This window comes from Apteryx mantelli, chromosome 18 (genome assembly GCF_036417845.1).
Source record: "Apteryx mantelli isolate bAptMan1 chromosome 18, bAptMan1.hap1, whole genome shotgun sequence".
In the NCBI taxonomy this organism is placed as follows: domain Eukaryota; kingdom Metazoa; phylum Chordata; class Aves; order Apterygiformes; family Apterygidae; genus Apteryx; species Apteryx mantelli.
In genome coordinates this window covers 17031338-17047151 of record NC_089995.1, presented here as the reverse complement: position 1 = coordinate 17047151, position 15814 = coordinate 17031338, and the positions used below count along the sequence as shown (strand labels likewise).

General features: G+C 39.1%; 1 protein-coding gene across 5 annotated transcripts in view; it reads right to left on the bottom strand.

The window, feature by feature from the left end:
- ARFGAP1 (ADP ribosylation factor GTPase activating protein 1) overlaps window positions 1–15814 on the bottom strand; it is a 61085-nt gene that overhangs the window by 30220 nt on the left and 15051 nt on the right. For 2 of the 5 annotated variants that reach the window (XM_013940156.2, XM_067307480.1), the window contains exons 10-13: window positions 14661–14717; window positions 12547–12606; window positions 10776–10852; window positions 5681–10305 (exon numbers count right to left, since the gene is read on the bottom strand). In XM_013940156.2, the coding sequence (XP_013795610.1) occupies window positions 9951–10305; window positions 10776–10852; window positions 12547–12606; window positions 14661–14717 (549 nt within the window). In that variant the 3' untranslated portion in view covers window positions 5681–9950. Of the gene's footprint in view, window positions 1–1297; window positions 1502–2562; window positions 2864–5196; window positions 5344–5680; window positions 10306–10775; window positions 10853–12546; window positions 12607–14660; window positions 14718–15814 lie in introns of those variants that run through there. The other 3 variants (XR_010885973.1, XM_067307482.1, XM_067307481.1) reach the window with 3 other exon arrangements.

Genomic DNA, 15814 nt, shown 5'->3' with positions numbered 1-15814 from the left:
GTGGGTTGGAGATCTGCATTCACCACTCTCCAACGTGGTCTAGAGACCCTAACTCAGGTCAGGCTCCTGTCAGATGCTGCACAGAATACACAGTGCCAAGAGAGCACCTGCTCTGAGCATTAACAGATCAACCAGAGTGGAAAGGGGGAAAGCAAGACACAGCAAAGGGGGTGCTTTGTTCAAGGTCTCACTAGGGCAGATCAAGCCCATGACTTCAATGCAACATGTCCCAATTCCAAGTGCAGTGCCTTGCCCACATGATTTCTTCTCCTGTAATTGCCACAAAACAGTGGCTGACTCTAGACCCGCACTTCTCCCAGAAAAGAACAAAACCTCAAAAAGAAGTGGGAAAAATAAGCCTTGTGCTTTTTGGACTCATCTTCAGTCTCATGCTGTAATGGGAATGTGCTAATTATGTTACAATTAGCATTCACTGAAGACAGCCAAAGGAATCACTCCTGGCAGGCTAAGTGTGATCCTATCACAACCCATTTAAAAGAACTGTTAGCTACTGCTGTGGCAGGCCTCTGTCAGAAGCAATGGAGAGGAGAGCCCTGTCCCTGGTTCTCTGCCACAGAAGTCTACTGCTTCCTTGTCATGAAAAAGAGCTGTTACATTGGTTTAACAGCAAAGGACCTGCTATGTTAACAGGGGTTAATGTAACAGCCTAGATACTTGTTACAGCCTGAACTTTAAACTGGCTTTATCCAGCATTCAGCCAGGGAGACAAGAGAGCCAAAATCACAACGTAAGAAGTAAAACCAAAGGGGTATGCATGTTGGTTGGGGATGAGGAATTCACATCAAGCAGGCTTAAGACAGCATGAAAGTCAAAAGCAGAGGACGGGATGGTACTGTAGATAAGCAGATACACAAGCAGAAGTAAGTTTCTAACCCTGCATCCAGCTATTCGAACCTTCCTTTAAGCTGGTTTCCTTCAACAGCTATATATAGTAAAATAATCCCCTCTAGAGGAAGGATGGAGAAGTGAGACTATTAAACCAGCAATGTTAACTCTGACTACAAGCTCCCAAAAGGGGCATCTTCTATGACTGTTTATACATTGCCCCATTCCTTTATTTCAACCTGTGCAAAATAAGAGGGTATGTACTAGGTCTGATCTGGAGTAGATGTCTCAGCCCAAGGAACACACTCCGAAGAGCCTAGCTAGTGTTAAGATTACAAATGCAAATGGGAAATGGCCCAGAGAAAATTTACTGGTTCTGAGCTGGTGTCACGAGGAGGCTATTCACAGCATGATTATTCCCCAGTTGCACCGATATTCAGACACACTTCACCTTAACACATCACCTTCAGTTTTCTTCCTTCATCTCCCATTCCTCTGACAGTGGTGGCCAAGCATAGCGGACCGGTTTCACCTCTGATCCCTTGAGGATTCTGGAAAGAGATTGCTCACGAACGATGAAAGGCAGATGAGCCTCTGAACTGCATCACAAAGCAGGGCCCAGAGTGTATGTGGTCTTCTACAGGTGAAAAAAGCTCTGCATAAACAGCATCATGGAGAAGACATGCTTTTAACAGATGTGGAAAGAGTCTATTTTGCAGCAGTTAACTAGTTTGGATATTGCTAGCAGTCTAGGCTACACAAAAAGTATTTCACTTTTTTGATGTGTTTGTGCTCCATACGGAAGTTCTGTGACCAGCTTAGAAACACACCTTGATATGGACAAGTTTAAGGGACTTGCCAGAGGTTTTTGGTTCAGGTTCTCTCTATTATCCACACCGCAGGAACACCTGGGAGCCCAAGTTGAATGGTAAGTGCTGTATGTATGTAGACTATACAGTCAACTTGCAAAATAAACTATGTAAGCATCTTTAGTAGAAGCAGTCCTTTAAGAGATCACTGGGGAGCAGCATCGCACACCCTCTGATCCAGTGAATAAATAGGATGGACTGCACTCGGGTACAGGACAAAGGCGAGAGCACACAGGAAGAATGTGGAGCAACAGCAGTGCAGGGGATTGAATGCGGACATTTTCCACATCACCTTGGGCCATGTCCCATGGCATGTCAGCGAGCATGAAAGAGAGCTCTCAGAACTCCCTCCTAAAACTCCAGGGAGGGAATCATCATTGAAATTAGCACATCCCTGTGAACAGTTTCCTTTTTAATAAGACGTCTCCTACAGCAAGACCATTTTACTGGAACGTTTCCAACCAACTCCACTACCACCTCCCAATCTCCGCAAGGCAGAAAAGGCAGTTTTAATTAAAACAGAGTAATTGCTTAAAACAAACCTATTTACCAAGGAAGGGGAGACATTTCACTGTAATACTGTTTTGCTTTCAAGACTTTTCATCTTTTCTAAAGTAATCTTGGTATTTCTTTGTACTTGGAAGAACAAGCACTTGAGTCAAGCTTCAGGCCTACTTGAATCACATATTACCTATAAACAGCTTATGTAATATAGCTGTACCGAAGCTTGGTGATTATGGCTACAGGGTATCAAGAGTAGTGTCAGTGTTGTAACCGCCATATCATTTAGACTTGGTCTGAGTAGGGTTAGATAGCATCTCAGAGAAAATACAAACAATGCAGAGTATTAAGACATCATCATATTTATGACTGCCTGTTGAACTGATTCTGTTTCCACCAAATCTTGTGGTTCAGCTCACACCAATTTCAACAGGAAAGTCAGGTCAAAGCTGGGGGCTAATGGAAAGCCCTGTCCAGGTGGATTAATTTGCAATTCAAGTCCAGTGCATTGTACTGATGTCCACCACAGAAGTGACAGCTGATTGCTGGAGTCGACAGAAATTTGTAAAGACGAGTTAAAACAGCAATTCACTCTTGAGCTTTAGCGTGTAACAGGCTTGCGTACAGTAACAAACACAGAAGGGTTTCTGTAAGGAAAAAATAATTCCAAGTTTGACCTTGACCACAACATCCCTCATATGGTCTGGTACATCTATTTACACATATTAAACATACTTCTCAGCAGAGTAGGAAGAAACTATATACTTGCCCTACATAGTCAAGGTTAAACACTGTTATATTTAAGACAATTTGAGCAGTCCAGCGAAGAACTGCAGATACTAAGCAGTAGCACTTCAATCAGTAGCGGACGAAATATTTTTTTTCAGAAAGACACACTCCAGTCTTTCTGTGTTTCCTGACAGGAACCAATTTATCTATTATAAAATTCAACAACCTCAAAAAAGCTGAACAGCCTCCCAGAGGGAATACGGTTTGGCAGAGCTTAAAGGGAAAGACAAAGACCGGTTTACAAACTGTGAAGAGCTGATAGCACTGGATTTTCCTGCTTGAGCAGCAATCACAGTCCTGGTGAGGCACAACACAACTGCAGTCTTGACAGTCCTTGTAATCACCACAGCCTGAGAGAATCAGTCTCTCCCACTTGCACTCAGTGACTGCAAGCACAAGTAGTCTTCTCCTGATGAGGTCTCTTTGGTATTTATTTCATCCCCTCCATTTCTGGACAGTTTAAATGTGGCCATTCTGGCAGCACTGGTGAAATTCAGAGCCTGGAGGCAGAGCGCAATTTGAGGATCGAAAAAAAAGATAAAACTTCATCTTGCTTAAAAGAAGTAATAATTAATTGCTCAAGAAAGGAGGGTGGCCATTCTTTTCCTGTGTTCCTGACGACATACAGCTTCTTGCCGGCAGAGCACCAACAGCTGGAGCTAAAACAGACCAGGCAACGTGTCTTGGCCTACTTGCAGATTAGCGACTTAAAGGATGATGAATGATTCTTCTGCGCTTGTCTTGGAACAGTGGATTTTACTGCTTCCAAACAGGACAACCCTACTCCATTTCAATTTCCTTTCAAGACTTTCAGTTTTCACACAATGGCCACATCCAGCCATCCTTTGCCAAAGCAGCAGAGAAGAGAAGAGCCTTCACCCTGTCTAGATTCCTATATTGTACTGGGGTATCTGTGCACTGGTTTAAGCCAGCACAGTTTGGGGAAAATATGGAAGTCAGCCAGCTCTGGGAAGAACCAAAAGCACATCTCAAAAGGAAGAACTCATGTTGATGAAACTACTGATATAGCTACAGTGTATGAGAGAGGAACCCCAAACTTTACAGTTAGTAGCTTGGGACTTTGTCTCAGGAGAGCAGTCATGCCATCTAATGCAGTTTGCCGCTAATTCAGCACATCCAGGATGCTTCCTAACTGTCTGCTCTCAAAAACCATAGAATGCATAACCATTTGATTCCTTAAAAATGAATGGGCTGTGAACCCAAGGAGACCCAAGTAGCCTTCTTCTGAGCCTGTGTCTGCTATGAAAGCATATATAAACAGCTATGGTAACGGTAATGGTAAAGCAGCTTGAAAATCAATTTGCTCATGTAACTGGGATCACAGCACAAGAAGATGGTTGAGAAGGGACAAAGAAAAGTTACCCAGTAGAAGTGAGATGGACGTCATAACGGTAATAATGATCCGTTTTCCCTCATGTCAGGGACTATGATATTTTCTGGTCTACACACTCTATCAGCTTTTGCTGATTGTGCTCAATTTGAAACTCTAAACATATATTATTGCTTTTCATGGTATTTTCTATGTTTCTAGGTACCTGGTCTCCATATGCTTTCAGAAGAAAGGACCCAAAAAACCTCCCTCCAAAACTAGCATATCCTGTTTATTTGATGTAATTCCTGCTAAAAGCTTTGTATACAATACCCACAGCAAACCTTACCACAGGATGTTATGGCAAGAACAGACACAGCATCAGTGGGATAATACTAGTTTAGTTACCCAAACATCCACTTTTCTGTGTGAAAACCAATACAGTTACTTGCACAAGACAAGCAAGGTTCAATGCTGCTGACCGATAACATAGTAAGAGAGATTTTTAAACTTACATAAAGGTCAATGCAATGATGAATCATCTAAAGTACTCACAAGACTGGCTAAAGAAATTGGAATCTGATCATGAAGAATCACCACCAAGTGAAGTACTCAAAGGAATTCAGCTTCTTGGATGGGAAAAATCCTTTAAAAAATTTGCTTTTTCATGGTGATAAGTGCTTTTGCAGACAAACTAATGAAATCCAGTAGTACATAAATCTATGTGCAACTACCTTAATTTCTATTTTATAGTTCACTTTAAATAAAGGGGAGAACCAATATTGTCTTAAACTGTTCCTAATTTAAATAAATCTTAAATTGGCATTTAAAGTTAGACTATGAAATGGAAAGATGAAATACCTGCTCTCAGCTCTGTCATTAACACTGGCAGCTTCCTTTCTCCTTCATCACTGGCAGAGAAGAGTTCACAACATAACCCCTGACCTCCCGTGAAGAATGTGTACGACACCAGCACATCAGGACATACATTTATACTGTTTGCCTGCCCTGCAACTTCATGTTAAGGATCAATATGTCAGTCACTCTCCTCCAACAAGACGATTTTCATACTGATACTGTAGTGATACTTTCCTACTTTCTTAATTATGAAGTATCCCACTTGACTTTACTCTATGATCCAACTATACTGAGAACTAAGCTACTTCATTCCTTAGAGACCAGCTCCATTGAACCAATGGAGCCAATTCCAGCCATCCCTCCAACCAAAGGGCCATGTAAGTCAGACTGTCGCATTCTAGACAAGTTAGACTGGTGCAAATTGATTTTTCCTAGTGTTTTTAAAATTAACTGAAGTGTCCTGAAAAAGGGCTAAACACAATTCTGCTCCATATCTCTTTGCTTTATTATAATGCTCTTTTAAAAGATGACACTGCAGTTCAAGTCCAGTACCACTCTACAGAACAATGAATAGCATTCACTAAAATTGCCATTCCTGTGAATTTCACATAAAACACATCAGGAAAATTAAAGATACAGTATTCCACACTGACCACTGGCATGAAAATTAAAAAGGGGCTTTAAGAGGTCATTCTAAGACATTACAATAAAACTCTAATAATGGGCCTTATAGTGTTTCTTGATTTCTGTTTAAATAACTGCCTCCTTGACAAGCTTACTAGAATTTAATATTGTCAAAGCAAGGCGAAAACTGAAATGCCATGGTTGGCTGCTATTCTCAAAGAGGACCACTGTATCTTTAAATGTATCCTGGAATAAACAACAAAGGTTTTACCTACACTTGTTAAATTATTGCACAGATTATTACATTGATAAATACATTATGAACCCATGGAATGTTACATAGTTTGGACTGAAAAAATAAAAGCAGCAGCATTATCCTTGAAACCTCAGCCACGAGGGAGAGTTGGCCAAGCACTTCTTGAAATGTAATAATTATTAACAGGCTTCAAGACAAAAATTAAACATTTTAAAATAACCCCTAACTCCTAGAATTAGACTTAGTTTCTGGCTTGGGAACACTCACCAAGATTTTCTGTCCTTTGCAAGTGGCACTTAATTTGAATGTCTTGAAGCTTCTCTGATTTCAGACTATTGGCAGGAATCCAGCTGCTCTGTATCTTCCAAAGTTGAAGCCATACAAAGGAATAAAACAAAGTTTGAAACACTAGGAAATTTGAAATAAATGTTGCAATATCCAATTGCTCCAGGTGTCATTTTACCTACAGCCCTCTCTCCCAACAATCTGCTCGTATGACCTTTCACAGTGTTAATAAAAGGTGCAGGATTGAATGGAAAGTGGAGCCCTATTCATCCTCCAAGCAAGTGAAGTATAGGGACACCAGAGCCTTGCCTGTCCAGATGCTGACTCAAATTCACCACCAAGCCGTATCTTTAGGGAGGCAGCATCAGCTCTACCAAGCTATAATCAGTGCCTTTGTTTACAATACTCACAACTGAGTCAAAAAAAGAAAGGGGGGGGGTGTTAAGAAAGTCCAGTTCGTAATGAAAATTCTGACTCCCAAACACTCCCTCCACACATCCAACTCAATTGTATACATTTTACTAAACCGCTTTCCAAAGCAGAAAACTTCCTAGCCATCTACTCTTTGAAAAAGTAAAATCAAAACAGAGGCTTTGCAACAGAAAATGCCATCATTTCATCATCTCCTCTGGAAGACATGGCAAATTATTCAGATTCAAACAAGTCAAAAACGTTGATTCGCCTGTCAAACAGACCAGTCAGCACGTTAGCTTTGTCACTGTAGCTTTAGTTTCTGCCAGCTCTTTATATTGTCTTTTAGTATCTTCCACTAACACCTTTCTGTACGGGGAGTCGTAGCCTAGCTCTGTATCTCTACAGCAGTACGTAGAGAAGGCAACTTTTCTGTCACCCTCTACTCCACTGGAAGAAAAAAAAAAAATCAATATTCCAAAACTTTTGCCTGAGTAGGACTCTGGCTGTTTAATTTAGAACATAAAGTTTCAAAAAATAAAACAAAACCAAAAAAAAAAGCACCCGACAAACAAACAAATGGCTTATGCCATTCGTAGCTGCAAGTGATATACAAGTAAACCAGTTTTCTCCTAGGCAAAACACGCAACTGAGGAGAATGTATGCATACACGTCACAGTATTGTTGACTGACTGCATTGAAATAAAGCTTATCCTTCTACTATTGCTATTGCAGGAGGTTTATGAAAGAGAAACTAATAAATTTGTACACAGGAAGCTGAATCAGCTTCACATCACCTCAGACAGGCATCGGCAGTCAGACACTGCGCCCAGTCAGACGCAGGAGGCTGTCACCACTACCGCAACACTTCACAAAGATTAACCGTCGGTCAAGGACTTGGCGGTGCCAGTTCACATAAATTACACAGCACGGCCTTCAGAGTACACGCGTTACAGTTTCGTACTGGGCAGCAGACAAACGACAAGAATAAGGCAACAGAAGTGTAGGCATAAAAATACAAAGTTACATGTTTGACATGCAGTTAAGCTATGACAAAGGTATATCTGGAACAGAAGAAAACATAGAACAAAATCCTTGTTTTATAGTCAGGCTGTAAACCTCTTTTCCAACAGTACCACAAGCAGGCTTGAAAACTTGGATCTCTCCTGCCTTTGCCTCTTCCACAGGCTCATCACATCAGCAAGGATGCTTCGCACAACTGGCATGGCTCAGCCTAGACTGCTGCTTGGGTCACGAACAGTCCTGGCTCCTGCAGCTGCACTAGACTCAAACCTTTTTATCAGGAGAAGCAAAAAGAAAAAAAAAATCCCAACTTTTGCTGGAGAGGGATAGAGAAGGCTAGATTATTTTTTGACCATCTGAAAGATCATATGAATAGAAATACAGCAGTGGGTCTGCAAGATCAGAATTCAGGGATATAGATAGAGCTGCTCTTACTTAGACATTAAGTCTTTAAAAACCGCTGCTTTAAAAACTATGTAATTCATAATTTACCTCCCCCTTCCCCTTCCCTTTCTTTTTTGGCTGCTGAATACAATTTCATGGCCTCTTGACTTTTGACTATTACTATAAACTTGAAAACCTCCGTGAAGAGAAAAAGAAATGAAGTATTATTTGAGATAACTTTGACGACTGGTGTTGATCATTTGCTTGAACAGTTAACTCATTTAAATAAAAGGTTTTTTGGACATGTTCTAAGATTTACAGTGTCCACAGTAAAGAACTCCATACTGGTACCAAAGTAGACTATGTAAAGACATCATGATTTACAGTTTTCAAATACAGCTGAAAATAATCAGCTCATAACCCACCCCCAAAAACACAACTAGCAGGCATACATAAGACAGCTTTGTTGATCAAGGAGGGAGTCCCAATTTTTCTACAAAAGTTATGGTTTGTGTGTCATGCAAATCAGCTTGTGGGGTCAAAACCATGACATAACTGAATTTCCTATTCCATTCCTTAATGCTGACAAGAAGTTTCTAAAGTTTCCAAAAGAATGTTTCCTTTAACAAGATCCAGGAAGAAAATCTGGAGAAAGACAATAGAAACAAAGATACAGTTTGAAAATTAATGATTAATTTGGAAAACATCTGCTTAATTTAAGTTTGACTATTAAATCCAGACATCTGCTCATCTGGAAAGGGGCTTGCTGCCAGCCTTGCTCCTCAATGTTCTCATATTTTCCACCTATTTTATCTAACTGTATTTTTTTAATAAGTTTGTTTCACTGCCAAGTTGCCAAATAACTGTCCAAAAGGCCATAAGCAGCAGAAAAGAAAGAGGTAACTTTTATCAGAATAGATGAAATAGAAGGGTAGAAGGAAGAAAATCAGACAGAGAAAAGACAGACTCTACTAATACTCGAATTGGGGGAGGAGTACAGAAAAGGAAGGAGAATATCACAGCTTAGCATTACGTGTGTAGGAAAGCTGCACTGTGTAAACTCTTAACCAAATGAGTAAGAAGGACAAGCAGAGCCATTCTAAATATCCTTGATAGCTCACACTGTCAAAACAAGTTTATACAAGTAGCTATCTAGCTCTAGATTCTTTATTAATTCTAAGGGGAGAAAAGTTTTAAAAGTCTTCACACCTCAAAGTTTAAAAACACATCTCCAATAAAAAGTATCTTAAAGACCATTTTAAATTGCCAGACTTAATGTGGTCCCAGCAATCCATAAGGCATTTGAACAGAACTATGCAACTGCAATTTGCTTATTTAATGGTTATCTTTTTAAGATACACCCTCTCCTTTGTTTGCATTAAACACTTCAGGTCATCTCAAATTATATGAAGACTGGATGAAGACCTATAAAACTACACATGCAAGGTTGTGCCATGAAAACGTGCTTGCACTTTTTCTTCCTGTGAACATCCCTGTTAAGAAAGTTACTGTACTCAGCTTCAATAGTGCAAGGAGATTATATTTATCATTATCCTTAAAAATGGGAGAGCCATCTTTATGTAATAACAAGATTCAGACACTAATTTTTTTCCTAAACTTGGATAGAAGAAAGGAGAATGAATGGGAAGGAAGCACAAAAGTAACAGATCAGTAAGGTCAACCAAGATAATCCAATTGTGTGTGAAACTGTCTCCCCTCAATCAGCCAGCATAGCCTCCCTTCCCTAGCTGTGCAAAACAGGGTTAACAGAGTTCTACCAGTTCTGGTTATCCCACCCATCATCAGCTGAAGATGCCTTTTTTGTTGCCTTAGGAGGTTTTTTGGTCTTGTTCTCCCCTCCTGCATTTTCCCAGTTGGTCTCCCAATTTTCCCAGCTGTCGCTGTTACTGTTCTTGTTGTTGGAGACTGTTCCTGAACCCCATACGTCCCAGCTATCGGAGCTCTTCTTCTCTGTGGAATTGTCCACGTACGTCCAGCTCTCACTGCTTGGAGATTTATGAGCTTTTGGTGGGTTTGAGTTGCCAAAGGTCTCCCAGAAGCTTTGATCTACAGCATTGTTCTGGTAGCCCTCCCCTCCACTGTTCTGGTAGCTGTCTCCCTCAGCCGGTCTTTCATGGGGAAAAGAGAAAAAGGGAGGGGGGGAAAAAAATCAGTTATGACATAAATGACTATAAACAGAGAAAATGATAATGCTGCTGTCCTTTGCTCAAACAAAAACTGAGGATAAAGGCAGAAAAACTAGAGGTATTGCTCAGAATGGCATATACTCCAATTCACAGATTTTGGTCACATTCTAAAATATTAAGAGGTGGGGGCATTTGGCATGAATTTAAAACCTAGGTGCAGTGTAGTATTTGCTCTTGGTTTAACAACTGGCATAAACAGTTATACTGAACTGAGCTTTCTGTGCCCCTGTATTACATATAGAAGGACTACTAGCAAAGTTTTCCCTAGAGACAGAATCATTTCTTCATATTTAAAAACTACCTGCTACTACTATATTACAGAGAATGTACAGGAGATGAAACTATGTGTTTAAAGGGACACAGAAGACAATAACAAAAAAATATATATGTACCTTTCAGAATTATCATCTGGTTTGCCAGAAAAGAAAGTGGTGACGTCTCGCCATCCCTTACTTCCAACTCCCTGAACCTAGAGAAAAAGGACACTCCATTTATCTAGACAGAACCAACATCTGCTCTAACAGGCCAAATAGCAAAAAACACAACACATTCCTCCACTTGTTCAAATGAAGATAACATATTTCATCAAAAAATTTCACTCACCAGGTATTAATATTTTTGATGAGGAGTTACAGGGTTGATGTAAAGAAAATACATTTGACAGCATCATGCTGCTGGAAGATGTAAAAGTAGGTCAAGTTCAGCTTTTTCACCTACTGTTGTCAGTAACAGCTCTGAATTCTGTCCTAAGCTTTCTTGACAAAAACGCTGGAACGACTCCTTACATAAATTGCATGTTGTAAAAATATTAGCAACTCATAATAGTAGTATTTCCCAGCTACTATGCGCTACTATAAAAGTGGGACAGAGTCAGCAGAAACAGAAGCCAGTATGTCTAAATTTTTAGAACTTGTTTCAGTTTGATGCACCCACTTCAGTACACAAGTAGCAGGCGCTCAGAAATCAAATAAGCTCCAGTTCCACACACTAAAGTATCCTTTCACTAGTTTGAAAGCTAACTTGCACTGTCATGTGCTTCCTAACAAGTTTTATGTGGATGCACTGTCAAATGTAAAAGTTAGAGGCCTCAGTCACTGAGCTGTATATATGAGGCACATGAGGAGAAACTGCTCAAGGATGTTTTTGTAAGCAAAAAAACTTGAAGTACACTAACATGAAAAACTCAAATTAGGAAGCTTGTCTAGATCTTTTAAATTATTAGAGTATAATAATTTTCAAGACCTTAGGGTCCATGTTAAGCAAGTTTTAAATTAATGATAGTATTGGTGTTTTGATGTTACCAAGGAGTATTACAATGTACGTGATTAGTATTTATACTTCTACTGTCTTACAAAACTACTTCCACCCATTTTCACTAGTTTTATTTCAGTGCTCATGTAACAGGCCAAAACCTAAGCTCTAGAATAATTATGACTGCTAGAGGAATCCTTTGGGGATATGTTAGATTGGTGTTGTACTAGAAACATGAATTCTGAAGTGACATCAATGGAAGTCACTATTCTAAGTCACAGATACTAAAGATGAGTCCCAGAACTCAGACTTAAAGTTGCCAGGCTTTAAGCAAAAAAGATATCATTAGAACTTACTTTATTCAAATATTCCCTTTAAGACACTAAGCTGATACATGATATGGCTTCCAGTGTTGACTTTTGCTGTGCTAGAAAGACAGACCCTCCTATGTAATACCATAGAAGTTATCAAAACAGGCATTAGATTCTGCAGTACTCTGTACTTAGCAATTGTAGAGAGCACTTACCACATTACCAAGCAAGGATAGCAAAAGGAGAACAAAGAAAAAAAGGTGCAAAACATTAGTAAGTTTAACAGCACAAATGTAACGCAAGCTGTCTCCATATTCTCTAGCAGACATTTCCCTTGTGTGTTTGGGACATTGACTCTCTTACAACTTTACATCAGGCCCTCAGTAGCCATCGTGAAAATTACAGCATATCTGTACAGAGTTTTTCAAGACCGCAGCACAAGTACTGCGCATTGAAAACTCCGTTGTCAAAACTTCTCTGTATTCAACACAAGCAGAGACTAAAGTTGCTTTGGGGTTTTCTTTCACTGAAAGCACTTGATAAGAATATGGAGACTGGCTTGCTATTTGGCCTCCTCAAAGGCAGGCAGGCCACTTCATACCTTGCTGGCCAACTGTGATACCCCCACGGTGACCTCTTCAAAAATTTTCCCCTCTTTCACCTACGTGAATCAAAGTATTAGTAATTAATCATAAAACAAAATAGTGTGACATCTTAAAACAAGCTTACTTATGGTAAGAGCTAAAAACAAAAAGTAAAAAACCCAAAGTGAATCAAAATATATTTAATTCAAAGTAACAAGGTTAACAAAACAAAATCCATATAGTCCATTGATCTCTAATGGGGTGAACCTCAGTACTTTGATGTTCATGGGAATTTTCTACTGAAATACACAGAGTTTGTGGAAGGTATCATCACATTAACACTACGCATTAAAACCAAAGACACGAGATTAAAAAAAAAAAAAAACACTGTAAACTTGACTTTTATAAAGAATATATTTTACTAAAAAAAAAAAAAAAAAACCAACAAAAAACCCCCCACTGTTTTGGGGAGGTTAAAAGCAGCAAAATTAAAAACTTACCAGATCTATCTTATTATCTTTTATACATGCTTACGTAAATATTAAAAGGGCTTTGAAATTTGGTGTCCTTCACCAACTAATAAGTTACAGCCACTCCAAAGCAAAGGACTTTATAATCACGTGCCAGGCCATCACTGAATACATACTTCAGAACGTAATGCTCATTTCGAACTAACAGCATAGCATCCTAAGGGAAATAACCCCTTTTTTTTTTTTTGAAGCAGAGTGCAACATTTCTCATTAAATAGTCCTACAAAATATAAGTCAGCTCAAGGAAATGCACCCTAAAAATAACATATCTAAGCACTCTAAAATAAACTGTGGATAACTCTAGGGAATAGGAAACCAATTAGACTTTTCTCCTGTGATTTGAAATGCTACGTAAAGAAAGCTGAATTAACAAAGGTAATGCGAAAGAAATTATTTTCTGATGTGCTTAAACCATACTTTTCAAATTGAAAATTAATCCATATCCCAAAGTGATGGCATTGCTTCTCTCATGAAAACAAAATTAGTCTGCTTTATCAAAAACAATGTATTTGGAAAAGATATGTAGGTAATTAGATTACCGCATTCTCAGAAAAGGCATCAAAATCTTGGAGTCAATCCAAAATTCCAGAAGCACAGAACAAATCCATGCCAAATGGGTAAGATGTAACAGTATGTGTGTGTGTGCATATATATATTTAAACATATGAAACAGGAAGGCAACATTTGACACTGTGGAGAATCTTTGACTAAAATAGGTAAAATCAGCTATGATTAGTCGCTTAGGAGGACCAACTGCTTTGCTTTTTTATATGCCAACCACTGACCAGTATTTATCCAGATTAATATAACGTGTGCTTTCCATGCAGTGCTGTTGAAAGTGCCATTAGCTACATGTTTGTGGTCACGGACAATTGTAAAAGGAAGCAAAAAAAAAAAAAACTACTTCAGACTATTTCAGTTTCCTAGAAATAATACAGCAGTTAGAATGACTAATCAGAAGGTTGCTTTAGAGCATACTTTGCTTATGACTGCATGAAAACCTTGATATTAACGGACTACCATAAGATTTTAAAAGAATACTAAATAAAGGTTACAAGAACATATTATTTGTATTAATAAATTGTCCCTATTCACCTTAAACATAGACTATTGCTCCAAGTTCTACTGCCCCTCATGTGGCAGCAGATGATCTAATGGGGCTTAAAGAGGCTGAGCTGAATTAAGAGAGTGCTGGCAGGCAGATGGGGGAAACACTTTGAATGTAATACTCAAAGATATTACTAATAAAAAAAGTTTGCTTATGACTGATTTCTCTAACCATTTAAGGTGTATTTTCATCCTGTCCACTCTTCCATTACTGAAAGGACGATATCTGTGAAAGAGTATCTAATGGAGAAAGAGTGTAACAGGTAAGACTCTTGAAGACATGGGAAAGATTGGTGGGAGAAAATATGCCCCATTCACATTTCTTTGCTACCATATTAATACTGAATTATTTGATGTTTCTCCTTTGCTACTATGTTAGTATATAAAAACAGAAGGATGCATTGACATACTGGACAGTTATGATGGGAGGAAATAATCACTCCCCAAGGCATCATAATCATGTTCTGTAAGTAATTTACTAGTTCCAAAGTTACCTTTTCCTGTGCAGGTTTGAGAACATTTTCATTTAATGTCTGACCTAACTCTGATGCCTATTTAAAAGCAAAACAAAAACAAAGTCAGTTATATTTTCCTTTATAAAAAAAAAAAAAAACACAGCCAACATTCTCTGCAGATGAGTTCTTAGCAGTATCTCCAAAAACACATAAAGCCTTAAGCTTTGATTCGTACAAGCAGAATGAGCTGAAAGCACATAAAGTACAGTGCTGCAGAAAACATTAAAAGAAAATAAATTTAAAAACAGATGCACATGGCCACAGGTTGTGGGAAATGCCCAGCACCCAAGCAAAGTCTGACCTTCCACTGCAAGCAGAAGCAATGTTTCAATCAACAACAACCTGGAAGGTCGGCCCCTTGCTAATACCTGCAGCTTAATATTTGAGAAAACCAACCTCTTCCACCCTTACTTTTCTAATTAATGGGAATACTCATAGAATTAGGCCTTTTCAGGCCCAATTTTTCACCAGTTCTTCTGTTTTGTAAGGCTGCTGATATCATCTATTAATAACAATCCAGCTCTGTTTCTAGGCAATACACAAGAGTCAGGGTTGTGACAGAAGATTTTGTAATTTTTTTTTTTTAGGCTCCAGGTATGCAGGGAGAGAAAACAATGAAATTCAAATATTCCTAACAATCCAGAAAAAAAGATGCATAAGGGCATTGTACTTTAGAGGCAAACTTACAAAAATGCAAGTCCACAGTTTATATCACAAAATGATTTTCATAAAAGAACCACATTGACAAGGACAGCAGGGTTTGCAAATGCTTCATGTGAAATCATTTCTTTCCCTACTACTGTAATAAGCCTGTAACAGTTGCCTTTCTTCAGAATTGGCGAGTATATTCTACTGATTAATTTCTGTATTAGCCCAAAAGAGCTAACTAGCGCTTGCAAGACAAACCTCATTCCCACCCATTGCACAAGGGAGTAACGAAGTTCAGCTTCCTACAGGTTTGCACCTTATGACCGACTACCACTGGTTAGGGTGGGAGCCTTCACGGAAGTTCCTCCTGAGGATGGAGCACACGTGAACATCTTTCCTCTCCAGATTCCCAGCTGTCTAAAAAGCCTTTCCCTTAGCCACAGCACTGCTAGGATCTCCCCTCTACCCAACCACCATTATCTCCG